At 43.9% G+C, this 21,110-nt stretch overlaps 1 protein-coding gene across 1 annotated transcript in view; it reads left to right on the forward strand.

The window, feature by feature from the left end:
• OSBPL10 (oxysterol binding protein-like 10) overlaps positions 1–21,110 on the forward strand; it is a 206,488-nt gene that overhangs the window by 54,530 nt on the left and 130,848 nt on the right. The window contains exons 3-4 of the mRNA XM_014548387.1: positions 4,565–4,740; positions 7,638–7,717. Of these exons, the coding sequence (XP_014403873.1) occupies positions 4,565–4,740; positions 7,638–7,717 (256 nt within the window). The remainder of the gene's footprint in view (positions 1–4,564; positions 4,741–7,637; positions 7,718–21,110) is intronic.

Consider the following 21,110-nt stretch of genomic DNA (forward strand, 5'->3'; position numbering starts at 1 on the left):
TAATATTATTTATTTTTTTAAAATTTAAGCCTTTAACATACCAACTACTTATTTTGCTCCAAAGTATAGTTAAAGAATGTGATTAGTAAAATTTCTACTTTTAAATGTTAGATTTTTTTTTTGTGGCTGTTTTCCAAATGCTCCAGGTACATTTAAAAAGTCATATTTTTCATTGGGGTATGCATTGGGGTATATAATTATTTGTAAAACTTAAAATAAAACTTGTGATTATATTATTTTGAATCTCTTTTTTTTTACTTGTTTTCTGCATATCTGTCAAATTCTGGGCAATAGGATTCTAACATCTCTCACTCTGATTGTTTTATTTATTGTCTTCTTGTATTTCTATCATTTTGCAATCTGTGTTTTTGACCCTATTGTTTTTGCATCTTCACAGCAAAAACTTTATTTTAATCAGCACACAATAGCTTGCTGGTTTAGAGCCATGGGCTGTAATGCTGGACAGCCTGATTAAAATCTAGTCCCATTGGTTCCTCTCTAGAAGGTCTCTAGCATGTGTTTTTGTACTTCAAGTTTTTTCATCTGTAGAAAGGGTTATGATCCCATCTACTTCCTGGGACTGCTGGGAGGTGTCAATGAGTTAAATGGGTGACATATAGAAAGTGCTCTGTAAATATCAGCAATTCTTTTCATCAATGGTTCAGTTTATATATCTGTAAGATGTCTGAAGGCTAGCCAAATGATTTTGCTATAGACAGGCCACATTGAGTTTTTCTGGTAATTGAGATTAAACTTGTTGTATTGTATGCCTGCATATGGCTAATAATGGATCAAGTTCTTATATAATAGAATATATTTGTCTCATGGTTGATGATGAGCCCTTTGGGCCCTATGGCGGTTTAATGCCTTCTGGAGTGTTGGAATCTCTGTCTCTTGGTGGTTGGGGGGATGGTGGTGGCAGTGGTGGAAATCTCTGCTCACCTAACTGAGGAGCAGGTAGTTGAGAGATGTAACAAGGCCCTTTCCTCTTGTCATTTTCATTTTCTCTTTTATGTTTAGATGAAATGATTTAGCTCTTTGTCTGGAGCAGCCTGTCTAGCAAAAGTTCATCTTCAAAGGATTTATTTCACTGCATTTTTTCTCTTTGTAATTCTCTTGTAATTTGGTTATAATTTGTCAGTTTTAATGAGCTTCTTCCCTGAACCTCCCCCCCCCCCCCCCCCAAATCCTTTCCCTTTGTATTTCTGCTCCTGCTGAGTTTGGCCCATGACTGTGGGTGTGCTCCTAGACCCCATTCCTCTTTGCTCCCAAAGTGAAAAGTATGTTTTCAACTTTTAGGTCCTAAAGTTGAACCTAATGAAACTATATCAGGTAGATTGGTGGGGGGGGTGGGATTAAAAGGCTATAAGTGTAGACAAATAACCTTCAGAGATGCAAGACTTGGAAAGCAGAAGTAGGTAATGGCTGTTCTGTGTGCATGCGTGGAAGTAAGAGCATGTGTGAGTGTGCATGTGTGTACACATATGTGAGTGTGTGTCTACAGTGTGAATGCATGAGTTAGTTCAAGTGAGATGTTATGAATGTGAGCACGTCTGAGCATGAGTGTATGGGAATGCATGTGTGCAGGTGTGAGTGTCTGTGGGTATTGGTATGAGTACATACGTGTGTACATGCAGGTGTGTCTATGAGTGCGCTTGTATGTTCTTTCTAGAGCGATGGGGTTTCTCTGAAGGATGGCAGTGGGCAGTGTTGTCCTCAGCCCTTCCAAGGAAGGGCCTTGCCACTTGCCATGGCTCCCGGGGTTGGAAACGGGCAAGGTGCCACCAGGAAGCTGTCCTGATGAGAATTAAGATGGCTCCCTTCCTGGGTTGGATTTCGCTCCTCATTCTCTCCCTTTCTCTCTCCAGCACGTTCTTTGGTTTGTTAACATAGCAAATAAAATATGCTCTTTGTATATAATTAAGCCCACTTACACATCAGTCAGGTTGCATGCTGAAGCTCAGCATTAATTTAAAAAGAACACACTATTCATTTCTCCAAAAGGAAAGCCTTTGAAGAATGTTTCAGGATTTGATCTGGCAATTTCGCTTGGTGTAATGAAACCTAATCTAGGAATATGGTTAACTTCCCCATGTGGAGTGAAAGCTGTGACTTTCAGATATAGCTGCAAGCTCCAAACAGCAGTGCCCGGCACAGCCATAATAACCCTGCAGGAAACCTAATGTAATTTCTTTCCTCCCAGGGGATCTGACCAACAGAAACTGCCCTTCTTAATGCCGTATGGACAGCTCTTAACTGTTTGTGACACAAGCTAACTTGTCTTTCAAAGGCCATCTTGAAAGAACCTGTGTTTAATTTGTTGCAATTTTTTAATCAGTCTCCCACTGCCCCCTCCAAATATGATAGAGTTTTTAAATGTCTTTATTGGTCTTAAATTATTAGTCTTCCTTCGTGCCCATGATTCAAGCCTGTGCATTTGCATTTAAACTATTTTAGGAAGTAGTGGAAATAACGATTTTTTCCCCCATCTGAGGCAGGAGGTTAGAATTAAGATGTCAGTTGGAAATAGGTAAGGTGAAAAATCATTAGCACGTCTCCATATCCTGCATAATGTGACATCCATTGGTTATTCTGTCATCGTTATTGGAAAAAAACCAACAGCGTTCAATTCATTTCTTTGTACCAGCTTCTGAATGATGTCCTTTGCAAATATATGGTTAGTTGTTCAACAGGATGCCTTGGGGCAGCTGCCTGTAGGAGAGAGGAAGTCTGACCGATTCCCAATAAATCAGTTGATGGAAGCAGTAGGGAGGAAGATATTAAGCCCTTCCTTTCTTCCAACCAACAGGCTATGCCTTTCCCTTGGAGCCCATTCAGGGACCCCTTCCTTTGCCCCCTGCTGTGTAAAGGCGGGGTGTTTATATCAGTGGAGGGAGGCCGCAGCTCTGTGGGGTGGGGGTGGGGACACAGTGCGGTTGGTCGCTGGAGCCAGGTTTCCTTCCGTCCACTTGAGTGCCCCGACTTGCCAGGGGCAGTGACATCAAATATAGGTCAGGCTGGAGACATTTACTCCTAAAGAGAAGGCAGGGCCGGCACTTACATAATTTGACCATCGGCAACTCAGATATCCCCCCCGCTTCACCTCTCGAAGGAATTTGGTTTTCGTCCCACGTAAAGGAGCGGGAGCACATGTTAAGTGGGAGAATCTAAAAATAGAAAGTTAAAAAGATTTTCGGTGAATCTGTGAGGCTCGCTGCTGTAACAGACTTTGATCTCAGTCGCCTAATGAAAGAGAATGTTCTTATTCGTGTAGCCTTCTGAAGTGGGTGTTCCTCAGCAGGTGGCTCTTCCAGGGGGTGATTCGGGGACCCAGGGGCCTTCCCTCTTGTGCCTTTGTCATACCCATGGTGGGGGTCTCAAGTTGCCCTGTAGGTTGTCTCCATTCCAATGTGTGTGTGAGAAAGTGTGTGATAGAGAGAGTGTGAGTCTGGGTAGGTGTCTGGGTGTTAGGGGCCAGGCCTGCATTACCTCTGTTTGTACTCTGTTGGTTAAAGCTCAGTCAGATGGCCATATCCTAACTGCAAGGGAAGCTGGAAATACAGGATGGGGCAGAAGTAGGTTTACCGTTGTGAGTACTCAAAACACAGTTTATTCTTGTATTATTGATTAATTATTGTACTATTTTGTATACAAACAACTGTAAACCTAGTTTCGTCCCGCCCTGTAGATTCTGGCTGTGTCTCCTGGAAGCCAAGGACAGGGATTTGGTGGAGCCCAATGGCTTTGCCACCCCCTGGAGTGGAGGAAATATTCGCCTCTTTGTATGAAAAATGATGTCTAGGAAGGCCCACTGGCATGTGCCCGGGTGGTTGTATAGCACCTCCCGTTTCCTGGCAGATGACCCAGGCAGCTGGGCGCCTCACGGTACTCATGCTGCCAGCAGGAAGCTCAGGGCCCAGCTTGCTGCTACCAGGTGTGAAAGGGCCTCTCACAGAGGCTTGGAGAATTCCTGCTGCTCCTGTGAAGTCGTGTGGAGTGTGCTAACAGCCTGTGTCCTGGTGCATCTGCTGCTCGGTGGCTGTTCTGAGGTTGACTGTGGTATCCGTGGGCACCAGGTGAAGTGGTGGGCATTGCACCAAATCCCGAATGGACCTGCCCCTTCCTGGTGGTGCCTGCCACAAACTCCATTCTTTTCCCTAATATATTTTTATTGATTTCAGAGAGGAATGGAGAGGGGGAGATAGAAACATCAATGATGAGAGAGAATCATTGATCAGCTGCCTCCTGCACGCCCCCTACTGGGATCGAGCCTGAAACCCAGGCATGTGCCCTGACCAGGAATTGAACCGTCACTTCATGGTTCATAGGTTGATGCTCAACCACTGAGCCACACCGGCCAGGCACCAGCTCCATTCTCTCTCTTATTGAATGCTCTCTCTTGAGTGGGGGGGCTAACTTTGAGGGCACCTGGTGGGGACTTTTGGTTCCGAGCTTCTTGGATTTGGAGCCTTGATGTCGATTTAAGGGTCCCTTTCCTTTTTCTTTTTTTGCGGTGAGGAATGGGCTGGGGAGCAGAGTGATGCATTGTGGTTTCTCCGCGCAGGTACTTTGTGCTGGACTTTGAGGCTGGCCTCCTGCAGTATTTTGTGAATGAGCAAAGCAAGCACCAGAAGCCCCGAGGAGCCCTGTCTTTATCTGGAGCCATAGTGTCCCTGAGCGACGAAGCTCCCCACATGCTGGTCGTGTACTCTGCCAACGGAGAGATGTATAAGCTGAGAGGTACGCTCTTCTCCTGCTCACTTTTCAGACAGGCCTCGTGGGCCACAGTCCTAGTCACCATGGTGATGGCTCTCTTGTCTTCTGATTAAAAAAAAAAAAAAAGAATCAACTTGAGCAATTTGCTCTGTTTGATGACTTTGTGGTGACAGATGGTTGCTGCCTCTCATACCCCTGGGGTGGGGAGATGGCCTGACATTAGGAATTGCTTGTCCTAATTGAGGAATTAAGGACAAGGAAAAGGTGAGTGATTGCTAAGCCAGCTGAGGCCTAGGACTTGGGATATTTTTCATATTAGCTCAGTCTATGTTTTCTCCGACCTGATGGTGTCAATCTCCACAATAGGGCCCAGTGGGCACTTTGGGCAATACGGACAAAACAAGCCTTGTAAAGGGCATTGTGCCCTCACTTATATTTTATTTAATCTGTCATGAGCGCGGTGAGAAGCCAACTGGTGCTGAGTTAATGTCCTGCAGTGTGCTTTCTCGCCTTCTCTTTGCATCTTGAAAAGTGATGTGTGCTCAGCATCCTGGTCAGTGAGCGTGACTTGAGAGAGTCCAGCATTGGGCCACCACTGTAGGTCCTGCCCCCCCCCCCCACCCCCAACCCCAAGGCACACACATCGCACAGGTTTTCAGGAACTCCAGGTTTGACTGTGGCAGTGTAATTTGATTGCTAGATCATTCTTCCAGCATTCTGTTACAGTTGCATGGCCAGAAAAATGGTCAGTATTCTTCTAATGAAATAACAAAATGCAACAACAATAAAACAATCCGAATGTATATACATACATACAGAGTCAATGTTATGTATTAAGGTCTGAGGAAAGTAGTATGTATTAAGTATCAGCAGGGAATTGGTAATTCTGCATTTTTTTTATTAAATATATTTTATTGATATTTTACAGAGAGGAAGGGAGAGGGATACAGAGTTAGAAACATCGATGAGAGAGAAACATTGATTCAGCTGCCTCTTGCACGCCCCCCACTGGGGATGTGCCCGCAACCCAGGTACATGCCCCTGACCGGAATCGAACCTGGGACCCTTGAGTCCGTAGGCCGACGCTCTATCCGCTGAGCCAAACCGGTTAGGGCAATTCTGCATTCTTATGACATATTTCTCAGCCCAAGTAAAGGCCAAGTATGAAGGAAAGGCCTCATTATTTCTCCCCGAGCCCAGGAACTGGCCTCTGCAAAGCCGGAGTGAGGGCCTCGATTCCTCACCTCTCAGTCCATTTCACCGTTCACCTCCAACCGTTACTGCCAAGAGATGGAATAAGCTACTGTTTCTTTATTATCTATATAGAAACCATATTTCAGAATCATCCTATAGGATAAAAATGGCTGTAGTTGAAGGAAGTTTTTCAGTTTTGGGGAAATGGGCTAAGATTCATGTTCTTTTTTGAGATTCGTGCAGTGTGCTTCCCAGCTGGCTAGGTTTATATGGTCCTTGGTTTTGCTTTGCTGTTTATTGCTTAATAAATCGTTAGAGCAGAAACAATAGCGGGGGTGGGGGGAGGAAAGACTTCATGTCACTTTCCCCTGCCTGTGGTTTATAAAATGACGCAAATCCACACCAAAGAGAAAAATCCAAGAGTTGACAATTGAGCTATATCACTTTGCCTTTGAGTTATTATTCTCTGGATTATTAAACCTCAGGTTTTTTTTTTAAAGGGTAATTTTAATAGCAAGTATAGAAGTTTAATCTACATGAAATTATCGTGAAGGCTAAGTTAACTTATTACCCTTGGCAGTTCCAGAAAAGACAGGGTAAATTTCTGCATGTTTATGGCTGGTTCTTGGCCCATCCCACAAGGATCTGGGTGTCTGTTTTCTCATTTCACACCTCACCTGCACAGAGAGTTGAATCTTGTCATTAGATGCATAGCTTTTGGGAATGTTCTCAGTGCTGAGCCTTTGGAATTGCCACAAACTGGCAATTAATTCTTCACCTTTCCTAAGGAACAAAGGCTCGATTTGCAAAATCCTTTGTCTTTGAAAGTTTGGTCCACCTGGTCTTACTCTGGTCTACAACTCTAGGTTTCTTCACCTGCAAGTTCAAGCTGAAGTTGGGTTTTATTGACAAACGATACTTAGGCCCATTTTTGTAAACAATTATCATGTCTAGAGGAATATTGTTTTCTGCATAGTCAACATTTGTGCAATTAATATGTTAAAATATTTATGTGGTTAATTGTTCACTTAAATTAAAGATTTAAATTTTATTAGAACCTGTCATGCATCCATAATATTTTAAAGAAACCATTTTATGTGCTTGAGAGAAGGGGGTGCAGATGGAAGGTTATGACGATGCAGTTGACTTGCATTTTAATGTCTCTTTGGGGGAAATTTGAGGATCTCCAAGGCAGCATTTGGTATCTTGTTCTGTCCGATCCTAATAAGAATCCTTGAGAACACATATTAAAATGGTAATTCAACTGAATGCTTATTTTGTAAATGCTAATAATGCCACAGTACAGCTCTGGTAGATAACAAAAAAAGGCCTCGAGAAAAGCTGTACTTTGATCCTCATATTAGCCACATGTGGCTGAGGCATTGAAAAAATAATCTTGTTTCTCCTTCCTTGCTGCCTTTTTAAAGGAGCGGAAATGAGTTTTTCAGAGCAGGTTAAAAAAGTGGCACAATTGTTCTTATAATGGATATTTCAGAATACATTTTTAATGCGGTTTAAGAGGGAATTTTCTGTTGAAGTGTAGCGTAATTTGATTTCTGGCATTAAGGACGGGCTAGTTGAGAATATTGAGATCTGAATTTGCTGTTCCCTCTACCCCCCACTCCTTCGCCTGCCGCCCCACCCCACCCCACCTCCTTAGGTGGGTGTAGAAATAGGTTGGATGTGTTTTGGAACAGTCTCTCTAAGCATTTCTTTCTCTCTTTTAGCTGCTGATGCAAAAGAGAAACAGCTTTGGGTGTCTCAGCTGCGCGCTTGTGCCAAATACCACATGGAAACGAATTCTAAGGTAAGGAACCCCGGGAAACAAGGAGGCCTTCCAGTGACTTGGGTTGGCTACTCTCCAGCCCAAGCATCTGTTTCTTTGGGGAAGCTGTTTTTCTTTTTTTTTTTTAAAGTGACCCACCATAGTGGAATTCATACTTGTCCTGCTACATTTACATTTAAAGCCAAGAGAAGAGCCGTAGGATTTGCTTGTGGGTGGAGTGAAGAGGCATGCTGGCTCTTTATTGGAACTGCTCCTGCAAAGACACTTGTGTTGCTTTCTATGTTGTCAATCTAGGCAGTGGTTAATTGGTCTGTTGAGAAGCTCGCGTGGATGATTTCATTGTGTGGAGGCAGAGTAGTTAGATTTTACTGTCCATGAAGACTCGTTGTTGTCCCTGAGCCTTAAATAAAACCTGGGCTCCCAAATTGATTAATTTCTCAGCCAGGAGCTTCTGCATTCTAAGTGCATAAAAACGTTCTCAGGTGATTTGGCATCCAGGTATGAGTTATTTTCTCCTCGGGATTCGGTATGAGATCTGGGACCGGATGTGAGGGAGATAGGTTGGCATTTTCATGGATTAGTCAGGATTTCCAATCTTTAAAATACAGGAAATCATTGCAAAATGAATTTATTCAGGCCAACAAATACTGATTTTAATGTTCAAAGGATCCCTTTTATATCATTAGTTCCAATGCAGTTACTCTACCTAATTGCAGTCTTTTTCCATGTTCCATGCATCAGCTGGAAAGAGCCACACTTGAAATTTCTGATGATTTACTATAATCTGCCTGTGTCTTGCTCAGGGCCCTGGGAAATGTCTTGCTTAGCTTAGACCTCCCTGTTCTGACTCCAAATACAACCTGCAATGATTCCCTTACAGGATTTTGCTCATTTATTTTTTTCTTTCTAGAGACACCTTCTTTTCCTTGTCTTGCTTATTACAGTTGCCCTTTTTGACTTGCCCTGAAGAGAATCTGGGTCAGTGTAGAGCCTTTTCCCCTCTGGCCTCTTTTATTTTCCAGGGATTATAGTAGGAGTTCTGGACATTTCATTAGTATATGTAGGCAGGGCGGTTACAATTTTTTATATGTATCTTTTTACTTTTTATAGAACAGAAGTGGATAAAATAAGAAATGCATCTCCATTATTGCCATGTATGATCACTAGAGATAATAGCTCTTAATTGATGTTGTATGTCATTCTAGTAAACTAAGGCATGTGTTAGTGTGTATGTATACATATATATACATATATCCGTATCCATATCTACACCTATTTTTAGACAAATGGGATAATATTATGCATGTTGTTCCCCTTCCCCCTACTTAATATATTTTGGAGATTCCCTATTAGACATATGGATCTGTTATACTCATTTTTTATTGATTTCAGAGAGGAAGGGAGAGGGAGAAAGAGAGAGAGAAACATAATTGATCAGAGAGAATCACTGATTGGCTGCCTCTTGCACAGACTCCGCTGGGGATGGAGCCTGCAACCCAGGCATGTGCCCTGACCAGGAATCAATCCTGATCTCCTGGCTCATAGATTGATGCTGAACCACTGAGCCACCCTGGCCAGGCTACACTCATTTTGGATGTCAGTGCTTTATTTTACTGATAAACATTTAGGGTTTTATTTTGTTGTTGTTTATACATAATCCTGTATAATAAAAGGCCAGCGATCATAACAGCATAACAACCAGAACAACCTATCAACCAGTCACTATTAGGTGCATTGACCACCTCTCATCCCTCCCCTCAGCCCGCAGGCTTCGATCGCTGGATGGCCAATGGGGAACCACGGGGAACCGGGGTGGGTGTCGGCGGTGGAGCAGGACTGGGGACTGGCAAACAGGCAGAAGATGGCCCTGATAGCAGGCTAGGCCTAGCGACCCTACCCGTGCACAATTTTGTGCACTGGGCCTCTAGTGCTATAATAAACATCTTTGTGCATATGTCTTTTTGTATCTCTAAGTGTGTGTGTGTGTGTGTGTGTGTGTGTGTGTGTGTGTGTGTATTTATACCAGTGGAATTGTTGGGTCATAAAATGTGTCTTCTAAATTTTCAGACATTGCTAACTTGTCTACTTAAAATGTTGCTCTGATCTGCACTCCCATCAATTTTGTGTCTTCCCCAACTACTGTGGCTCTTACTAACATTTAGTTTTTGATAGTGTCCCAGGTAAAAAATAGATGCTCCATTATTTTCATTTTCACTTCTAAAATCATGACGGGCCGAGTATGTTTTCATGTTTATGGGCCACCTGTATTTCTTTTATGTGAACTGCCAGTTTGTATTTTTCACCCATTTTTTTTCTATTGAGTTTATATTTTTCTTCTTGATTTGCAGTAGCTGTATGTGTATTAAGTATACTTGTCCGTTGACTCTCATGTGGACTGTAGATATTTTCTCCTAGTAGCTCATTTGTATTTCTACTTTGAATAAATATTTTTGCTATGCAGAATATTTAATTTTTTTCTGGTCAAACTTATTTTCATTTTTGGCTTTTGGTCTCATGTGTAGAAAGGGGCTTCTCTGCTCAAAATTATGATAACATCCCTTCAGTGTTTACTTTCAGTGAATTTATAGTTTAATTATCACATTAAATCATTGATTCGTCTGGAATTTATTTTGAGTGTCAGAATCCAGGTAGGGGACAACCAACTTAAGTGCATTGGTGTTTTGTGGCACACACCACATCCATCCTAATGGTAGTAAGAATAAGGGAATTTAAAGAAATAGGAGGAGGATTTGACTAATTCCCTGGAGGAGAATTTGATTTCCTGATACATTTCTCTGGGTAGTTTCAAGAATACGGTTAATCTATTAATAATAGAACCAAAATAATAATTTAATTGTTAGGTACTATAAGATTCCTTCTTTGACAAATGGAGGCAAGGTTGCTGTCACCAGTCATTTATAGCATAGCTGCTGTGATCAATTAGGGAATAATACTTTCAAAATTCTGAGCAGACCTTGTTATTCATCTCAGAGAGGCATTCTGAAGTTCAAGGCTGCTATTCTTGTTCTTAGTATGTATTCTTACTTAATACATAGTCTTACTTTCTTAATTCCAAAATTAAATCTCAGATTAAAAATCTTAATTCCTAAATTAATTTCCAGATTAAAAAAATTACTGGCCTTTGAAATCTAAAAGGCTGGCTATCTAGTCCAGCCCCTGTTGGTTTACACACGAGGAGGCTCTAACCAGGAGGGTAAGGAGCTAAGACTTGACCTTGGGTCTCCTGGTTTCCTGCTCTGACCTCACAAAGGTCAGTGAGGGCGGCCGCCTTCATCCCTCCATGGGTAATGGGATCCCTTTAGGACAGTTTCTGCTCCTGGATAGACAGAAACTACAAAACGGCAGAGAATTGACTTTTTTCAACGTCACATAGGTTCATCTCGGGGCTCTGGTGTTATTTGAGGCGTAGCTGTGAGGGTGCGAGGCGGGTGTGCTAGGAAGAGTAGAACACTGATTTTCTCTGAAAACACAAACAACAAGAAAACAGAACATCCTATTTTTAGTGCAGTATTAAAATGGAAGCAGTGCAGAGCGATGCATTGGTTGGGAAAGTGTTAAGAGAACTGTAAGGAACCCTCCTCATGAGAATTTACTTGTGTATGACTTTGAAAGTATCAAAAAAGCAGGAGTGGGTGTCTTGTTTTTATCAAGTAGGTGGTGCAAGTCCTCAGATAGGTGCAAGTCCTCGGATAGGGAACAGCGGTGTTCTGGGAACTGCAGTAAGCACTGAGGATGGGAAACCATCTGTCCTGTTGACAGAGGTAATGATAATTAATACCTTATATGTGAGGGGCTCATGATTGCATTATTCTTCACAGCGGTGAGGTTGGTCGTATTATCTCCATTTTTACAAATTAGAAAACTGAGCCACTTGAACTTAAGTGATGGGCTCAAAGTCACACAACCAGTAAGTGACTGGACTGGAACAAGAACCCAAGTTGTTAAACATGCCTCCTCCCCCTCATCTCCCATCCTAGTTTCTTGGCAGGAGCTAGTTGGAAGGTTCATGATGGTACCGCTCCCCCATGAACTCCATATTTAATAACTTTGAGGGCACAGCTCTGTAATAGGGTACCTGTAACCTAATCAAGGGGATGCTTCTCCAGTCTTTTAAATAGCTTCTGATTCCAGAATTTTTTTTAGTGAATTTGCTTGAAAGTAAATTTACCGAGTTGGCTTTTTGCACTAATTTTTGTGTGATGTAAGTTTACACAAGGTAAGCATTTTTGGCAGGTCCCCATGAACTTTGAATTACAAACATCTTCTGATTGACTTCATTCATGTTTTAATTCACGACACGCTGGTTTAGAAGAAATTCTGTCGTGTGCAAAGTGAAAAGACCTATATTGACATCCCCGCTCTGTCAATTATGTGTTGAACAGACCTACTCAGTTCCCCTTTATTCTTTCTGACTTTCTTTCCTCATCTTTGAAATGGTGACTTCTCTCTTCTAAAAGTTGTCACAGGTCTTCTCGAGCAAGATAACTCGGGAGAAAGCCAGTTGCTGGCATGAAGTGCCTGGAGGAGTTAGGGACTCAGTGGCACATTCTCACTGAGACTGCTGCTTGTCAGTCCGGCCTCTTGGCCACCCTTGGAGCTTTGACCAACCCCCTCAAGGAAAACAAATCTGCTTTTTAACCCATTTGTGGTTATCTGTCTGTTCTCAGATAGGCTCCATTATTTTCAAATGGCCACATCAGAGAACACAGGGTCATTGAAAATCAACAGAAGTCTATTTGGGGGGTGGGTGGGGAGTCAGAGAAACTCACCAATACTGTTGTTTTCGAATTACTTTTGACCTGTGGGAAAAGTAGGATAACGAGGACAATGGTCAAGTGATTAAAAAGCATTTAAAGGACATCAGACTTTGCAGATTTTAGTTTCATTGTCTTTCATCTGACCAATTAAGAGAACTTTTAAAGATGAAGCTTGATAGAAACTTATTGCATTTTCACTATTCTTTGATTTTTCTCATCTAGACATGGAAGGTGGATTCACTTGTGGGGGTGACTCATAAGCTAAGTGGGAAGTTCACGAATCTGCTCTGATGCTAACTGGGCATTAGTACAGTGTCCCTGGGCCTTCAGCCCCAAAGGATAAATGTGTGACATGTGGTGATGATGATCACTTCCCCTTTAATTAGAGACTTTCAGCCATTATGCAGTGGCCAGGTGGGGGTGAGACAGAACTCAGGACTTCCCTTTTTGGCTCAGCTAGCTATCTGACTGGCCCCTTCCATCCCCACCACAAACATACTCTTATTATGAATTCACTGGTGACAGCTTGTGAATGTGTATGTGTTTTCCCGCCATAATGGAAATAGCATTACTTTTTAAATTGTAAATATTATCTGTTACTAAAGGCCCGGTGCATGAAATTCATGCACTGAGGGGGGGGTATCCCTCAGCCCAGCCTGAAACCTCTTCAATCTGGGACTCCTCGAGGGATGTTCGACTGCCCGTTTAGGACCTAAACTGGCAGTTGGATACAGGGATCGGGCCTAAACCGGCAGCCGGACATCCCTCTCACAATCCGGGACTGCTGGCTCCCAACTGCTCGCCTGCCTGCCTGCCTGCCTGCCCCTAACTGCTTTTACCTGCCAGCCTGATCACTCCCTAACCACTCCCCTGCCAGCCTGATCGACGCCTAACCACTGCCGGCCCGGTCGCCCCCAACTGCCCTCCCCTGCCGGCCCGGTCACCCCTAACTGCTCTCCCCTGGAGGCCTGGTCAACCCCAACTGGCCTCCCCTGCCGGCCATCTTGTGGCTGTGGCTGCCACCATCTTTGAGGGCGTGGCAGTCAATTAGCATATTCCCTCCTTATTGGCTGTGGGTGCCACCATCTTTGAGGGTGGGATGGTCAATTAGCATATTCCCTCCTTATTGGCTGTTGGCGCCACCATATTTGCAATGGTGTGAAGGTCAATTAGCATATTCCCTCTTTATTAGATCGGATTTTAAAAAATTGTAAATGTTACCTATGCACAACATAAAACACTCAGAGGATAGGAAAGTATAAAGAAGGGAAAAATTCACCCCAAACTCCAGCCTCAGACCTAATCTCTGATGATACCATTGGGGTGTACATCCTTCCAGACATGTAGCTGTGTGGATACATAGAAAGAGATCACATGACTCCATTCGGAGGTCCAGACCTTCCAGTCTTTTTTCTGTATGTGCGTATGCACAGAAATCACACATGCTTGTTTTCATGAGTAGCTCACCTCTCCATGAGGATGGACATAAGACCAAGCTTTGGCACAGGTCTATTCTATGTATTTGGGTGTGTTTTCTTTTTTTTTTGGGGGGGGGGTAGTTTTTTGTATCTTTAAAATTAGTGTGTATGGCCTGTTTCTTAGAACATTTCTGGGATCACCTTTATGTTTTGTCTTCCAGCCCCTTTATCATCCCTCATTCCTTGTCCGGCCCTTATTTACATCCAGATGGGAAGTTGAGGAACCAAAGGGACATTTTTACTGGTGATTTACCCTTCTAATAATATGGAAAATGTAGCCTTTTTACCCATCAAAGGGGAAATTAAGGAAATGTAGGTATTTGCAGCATTTGAAGTAGTTTATAACATTCATTGTACTTGAAATCCTTTCTCTGGGTTCTTGGGCCCTGGGCCTGACTCTATCCTTGCATTTCCTACTTTGGGCTCCAATGATTGGTTCCCTGTCTGACTCCTGCACTTGACTGTGCTCTCTGAGAGCAAACACTTAACTCCATTCACTTAGGAAGACGGGAGGGAGGTCCCAGGGACCTGTTGGTGTAAAGAGTTTGAAGACACTGTAGCTAGATCACACAGGTGTGTGGTTAGGGCTCCATGTCAGCTAATTCTAAATTAAAATGTAAATTTCAGGGTACAGTCTTATACAGATTTGGTCATGGAAAAATATGATTGCCTAATATAGGACTTTAAATTCATTATAAGTCTTAGGAGGTCTTGAATGAGCAGCGATTGCTGCTGAGTTTCAGGGAGTGTATGCATAAATATTCATGCCTGAAGCTGCCCACATCACTGGTATTTATCTTTTTCCCCCAGTCCCCTAGAATGGCATACTAATTCATGTGAGACGTCAGGGTATTAGAGCACTGTCTGCTCCCTGTAGCCTTGGGGAAGCTAATGCCCAGAATGGACCTTCCCATTTAAAAAAATATATATTTTTATTGATTTCAGAAAAAAAGGGAGAGGGAGAGAGAGATAGAAACATTGATTGGCTGCCTCCTGCAAGCTCTCTACTGGGGATTGAGCCCACAAGCTGGGCATGTGGCCAGACAGGGAATGGAACTGTGATCTCCTGGTTCATAGGTTGACGCTCAACCACACTGGCTGGGCAGACCTGCCCATCTATAATAGTAAAAGCGTAATATGCTAATTAGACTGGACAGCCGAACGACCTTCCAGATGTCCTTCTGGACGAAGCTGGAGCTGCGAGGGCTGAGGCAAGCCACCGCGGCTGCAAGTGCCAAGCCACCGCGGCTGCAGCCAAGCCCCTTGCATGAATTTCGTGCATTGGGCCTCTAGTGTTTATATAACTTTCCTGTGGCAGCTGACACTAGTGATGTAGGTAGTTCCTGACTCATTTCCCCTGCTTTTGCCACAATATTGTTAACCTAGCGATGTGGGGTCCAAGTAGAGCATGGTGGGCATTGCACAGTGAGAAAGGAGGCTGGAGAGTGATGGGCTGGCCTGCGTTAGCTCTAGCCTAGAGAGTGTGCTCTGTGGGTGCTGTCTGTCCCCAGGCCTGTGTGCTGGGCTGAGGGCACAGAAATGGGTGGGTCCAGAGGCCCAACTGGTGACCCCGCCCCTGGTAGCTGGGTCGCCAGGTGTAGACAGCTCTGTTTGGGGACATTCCAGACTTTCTTTTTTTGGAGAGGCCTGGGGAAGGTGTGAACTACTTCTGGGGAATTAGAAAGCAGGAGGTGGTGGTGGTGGTGGGGGGATACAAGGGGTGAGGAATTTTGTGTGTTCAATCCACAGCCAAGCGTGAAGAGTGAGGAGATTTGAAGCTACTGTTTCATTGTCTTCCCCGCCCCCCCCATCTCCATCCTCTCCTGATAGTGAAAGTCTATAACTTCCCTGACTCTCTGCCGCCCTGGGGTCTAGCTGGGGCCTGAGCCAGAGGACCTGGGAGAGGTGCTTTGATATCTTGGTGCGGATGTATTACAACAGGAAGCACCTGCTTGCTGAGCCGAATCCAGCGACATCTGTAGAACCTGAAACCACTTGGTTATGAGGGACTTCAGATGCCATCTAGTCCAGTGTCTTGTCCCCACTGCATCTCACTGTTTATACAGAAATGCATACCAGAATGCTTACTGTGCTAATAATGAAGGAACATGGGGTGCTTCTCCTCAAAACAATACCCAATTTTAATCACCTAGGGAGGGCACTGCCGGTAACTCATTGACTGAATGCTGAGAACTTTGGTGGCAATCTGACAAATGATACGGAATACCTCTCTTGTATGATTAAATGGAGTTGAGGCCTCTCAGAACAATTTGGAAGAACTCAGAAGTAATAGGGTGATTACAAAGTGGGAAGGCATTCCAAACTCCCTTTTTCCACTTGTCTAGAAACAGTAGATGTAAGTAATAGGACAAGAGGTCGGTTCTAACACTGTGTGGTCCAATATGCAGGCCTCTAGCCACAAGAGAGGTACTTTAGATTTATATGAACTGAAATGAACGTTTAAAATTCAGTTCCTCCATCTCACTTAGCCACGGTTCAAGTGCTCAGTAGCCCCGTTTGGCTGGTGGCTGCAGAAATGGACAGCTCAGCTATAGAACATTGCCATCAGCACAGAAAGTTCTCTTGGGCAGTGCTGATAAAGCTACAGGGACTGCTTTATGGTTTCTGAGGAGGAGTTCACCAGTGTCTAGCTTTATCTCTGGTGCTATGGACAGGTCCCCTCCCCTTTAAATCTAAAAAGGCTGGCTGATGCTCCCCGACCTTTCTGTCCTTCTTCCACTCCTTCCCTACCTTCCTATCAGGAGTTATGGTCCACCTATGGCCTTGACATTAAACATCTTGATCACTCTCACTTCTCCAATTGCCTCATCTGTGCAACAGGGACGTTGACCTTACTTGTCTGAAGGCAGGAACTGGTGTTCTCTTGTGGTCAGATTCTGCTACATGCTCACTCCACTGCACCTGTTTGCCAAGGAAACATCTGGTTTGAGCTTTTGTGAAGAGCAGAGGAGCAAGGGAATGTTGCTGGTGGTGGGACTCCCTGGCTCCAACAACCTTTCATAGCACCCCACTTCCTAAGACGAAGTCCAAGACTTGACCTTGGCATTGAGTGCCCATCACATGTTAGGTCCAGTTTGTCTTCCTCCACCTCCACCTTCATGCACTCAGTGTTCTAGGTGAGCAGTTCCCTAGGCACACTGTGTACTTTCACACTTCTATGCTGTTCCCTCTGCTAGGAATGCCTTTCCCTCTCTGTTCTTCATGTCACAAATAGCTACGTGGCCTTCAAGGCTCATATACATCTGTGATGCCTTCCTGACCTGCCCGTTCAGAGTGGATCTTCTTTCTTTTGTTTTCCCATCTATACCAGGACTTACCTGTATTACAGCGCTTCTCCTGGGGGCGGGTGGTGGTGGTGTGCAGGCCTCAGCCCTCTTTGTTGACTGTGCCCTTAGCACCCAGGACTGCAGGGAAACCATGGTTGTGTCTTCTGTACCTGCCGCTGCCATGACAAGTGGCAGACATAAACTACGTAGTGCATTTTAATCACTCAGTAAATGTCAACCCTGCTTCCTCCTTCCTCATTCCTTATCAACAACAGTAGTGGTGTCAGCTTTGGGTTCTTTAAAAAACTATATCCAAACTATCACTTTGTTTTCCTGAGGTTGAATTGTGGGTTGTGGTGAAGAGCACGTCTGCTGTGCCCTTACTGTGCAGCCAGGTACTGAGTCAGTTCCCATAGGGGTGTTGGGCCAACAGAGTTGCCCTGCCAAGTTGGGCCTCACGAGGTGACCTCCCTGGGAAACGGCCAGTATTGGACTGCCCAAGGCTGTGTGCACGGCTTGCAAAGTGGAGTATTTCTGGTAAATAACTGAGTCTCTAAAATAATCATTTATCTACTTAAATAATCAAACATTAAAATTGGCCCAGCTGGTATGGCTCAGTGATTGAACATAGACCCAGGAACCAAGAGGTCACTGGTTCAATTCCTAGTCAGGACACGTGCCCGTGTTGAGGGCTTAATCCCCAGTAAGGGGCATGCAAGGAGGCAAGTGATCGATGATGTTTCTCTCTCATCGATGTTTCTATCTCTCTATCCCTTTCCCTTCCTCTGTCTCTAAAAATCAATTAAAAATAATTTAAAAAATTGATGAAAAGTGTAAGGAAAAAGAAGGATGTGCAAGCTATACCATAGTGAAACCAACTAACCAACCTGTTAAGACAAAAAACAGAGCAAGTCAACACATACACATGCATACATTCATACATACCAGCACATACATGTCTTTGGAAGGACACAAGGGACTGGTAACAGCAGTTTGCCCTGGGAGGGAAGGGGGGCCTGGGGACTTAAGTGTTGAAAGAAAGTAGCAATTAATTGTACCCTTTGGTACTATTTGAAATTTCACATCGTACATTGTTTGAATAATTATATATGTAATTTTATACACACACACGACATATATATATATTAAACTAGTTATTCAAATGGTTAAATTTTAAATTTGTAAATTTAAAGAAGTGGAGCCGAGGTTGCTTGGCTGTGTCTCTGCTCCCTTAGGCCCCTGTTGAGTTTGGTCCTTGATCTGCAGGCGGAAGCTGTTCACCCACCAGGCAGTCACTGATTAATCTGCTCCTCATTATAGTCTTCACATGAAAGTCTTAAAACCAAACGTCCTTGAAGATACTCGATAATTCCAGATTCCTGCCAATTCAGATGAGGCTTCTATTCTTGTTACTCAGAATTGATTTTAGTTGATGTGGTTTGAAGTGTGTAAAGTTTAATGCTCTTTGGGGGAAGTGCTCCTTTTCTCCCCCCGCCTTTTTGTGTGAATGAAACAGCGTTTGATGATGCTCGTTGTGTGGCCTCATCCATAGCGGAAGCCTTTGGTGTTGGGGTAGCTGGCTGGTGGCCGAGTTATTGCCCATTGGGTCCTGTGTCTTGTGAGCAGAACTTCTCCGTCTGCGACCACAGTGACAGTGAGTGACTCTGGACGTAGCAGGGGTTACTGCTGCCCACCTGAAGGCACCTGTAGAAATTCCTGTGTCTCAAAAAATTCCATGTGTACATCTCACTGCTCCCTCTACCTCATACTATACCAGCCTGATTTCACATTTTAGGAAGGTTTTATTTTCTTTCCCCAAATTGTTGGGTGAAAAGCAAGATGAGTCACATCTCTCACTGAGAACCTGAGGACATAAAGTGCCCCAGGTTGAAAGCAGAGCATCTTGTGGGGACTCTATGTTTTCTGTGTAGCGAGTCTTTGGGGGAAACAGAAAATGGTGGTTTTAAGCTTGATTAGCTCCAAGTAGGTAAAGTTGGACAAGCTCATCTGAGGGTTTCCTCTCCCCTCGGCTCTGTCTTCCTGCTGTCTGCGGTTAGACATCTCTCCTTTCATGTTACAGGAAGCTTGGTGCCATGTTTCCTCTAGGATTTTTCACAGATAATTACCTTTTGGGTACTTAAAATTAAGTGGGAACCATCCTCCTCCTAAACACACCATCAAATTAAGTAAGTAAAACACAATTTAAGAACAGCTCTTATTAAAACAATAAAGTTCGGGGACTTTTTATTGTCTTAATAAAGTGTAACCATTTTTAAAAAAATTTAATTTTTAAATTTATTTTTATTGATTTCAGAGAGGAAGGAAGAGGGAGAGAGAAATGGAAACATCAATGATGAGAGAGAATCATTGATCGGCTGCCTCCTGCACACCCCGCACCAGGGATCAAGCCCGCAATCCGGGCATGTGCCCTGACTGGGAATCCAGCTGTGACCTTCTGGCTCATAGGTCTATGCTTAACCACTGAGCAACACCAGCCGGGCTAAAGTGCAACAATTTTATGTAACTTCTCAAGCATAATTTTTATGTTAGGCTGCTAGGTATTTGTGCTCCCTAGGATGAGGATCTTAGGCACCAACATCCCCAACCGCTCTTGCCCATGCTACACATTTGTTGATCCTATTCTGTACTGCAAACTTCACCCCCTTCATCTTCTATTCTTCAGCCTCTTTAAACCTACCCTTGACAACCTAGTTATCAAGAAGCCCATTTGGTGTGAGGATATAGGGACATTTTCAATGCAACCCTGACTTCCATTAGTAGGTTGGCACCCACCTTCAGGATCTGTTCCCTCTGAATCTTCCGTGGCCAGGTCAGCAGCTAGAAAAGGTTGCTGATGCCAGGAACCTGTATTTAGGATATTTATTTTTCATTCATTTACTTGGCAGCTTATCTTAATGGAATTGCCTTTTGATCTCTCTTAAGCCCTGTTGCTTGGAAGATCTGCATACTTCTTTGGATTCAAAAGCTCTTTGTCTTGTGCACCGGACAGCAGGCATTTATAAACTGCCTACTATGGGCAGTGCACTGGCCTTGTTAGTCTCTCATTTACAGCTTTTAGCATAGACACTTGGAAATTCCTAGATTCTCATGTATTAATGTAAAAAATATGAACAACAGCAGAAAACTACTTTGATCCCATGGGAGTAATTTGTTCAAATGCCAAAAAGCATGTTCTTCTTTCTTAATATGATAAATGGTGCACTATAATTCATAAGTTCTTCCATGTGTATCACCCGATACCAGGGTTTCTAAGTGTTGGCATTATTGATATTTTTGAGCAGATAAGTCTTTGCTGTGAGAGGCTGTTCTGAGCACTGTAGGATGTTCAACAGCATCCCTGCCTCTACCCACTAGATGCCAGTAGCACCCCTGCCCAGATGTGACAACCTAACAAGTCGTCTCATTTTGTCAAATGTATCCTGGCTGGCGGGGACAAAATCACCCCGAGATGAGAACTACCACCTCATACAATTCCCACAACAATCCTATCTGATAGGCTTTATGTCCATTTTACAGATGAAGAAACCGAGGCTCAGAAAGGTTAAGTGGCCACATGGCTAGGACATGCAGAGGTGAGACTTGAAACCATCCCCATGTGGTTGGCTCCTCATCTGAGGCTCTTCTGTGCCCCCAGCTGCTGGGAAACGGTTTCAGTGTATGGGGCAAAGCAGGGCCAATGGGGTTGTGCTGCAGCGGAGCTTTCGCTCTTGGGAAAGATCCTGTTCTCTTGCCAGCTGTGTGACAGCCCATCCATCACGACTCAGACTCCTGGGCATCTCCCCCAGCGAGGGAGGCAGCTGGGAAGTAAGAGAGATTTCAGCAGTGAAGCGAGAATGCTCTCACTGTCCCA

The sequence above is a fragment of the Myotis brandtii genome, unplaced genomic scaffold (genome assembly GCF_000412655.1).
Source record: "Myotis brandtii unplaced genomic scaffold, ASM41265v1 scaffold506, whole genome shotgun sequence".
Taxonomy (NCBI): Eukaryota; Metazoa; Chordata; class Mammalia; order Chiroptera; family Vespertilionidae; genus Myotis; species Myotis brandtii.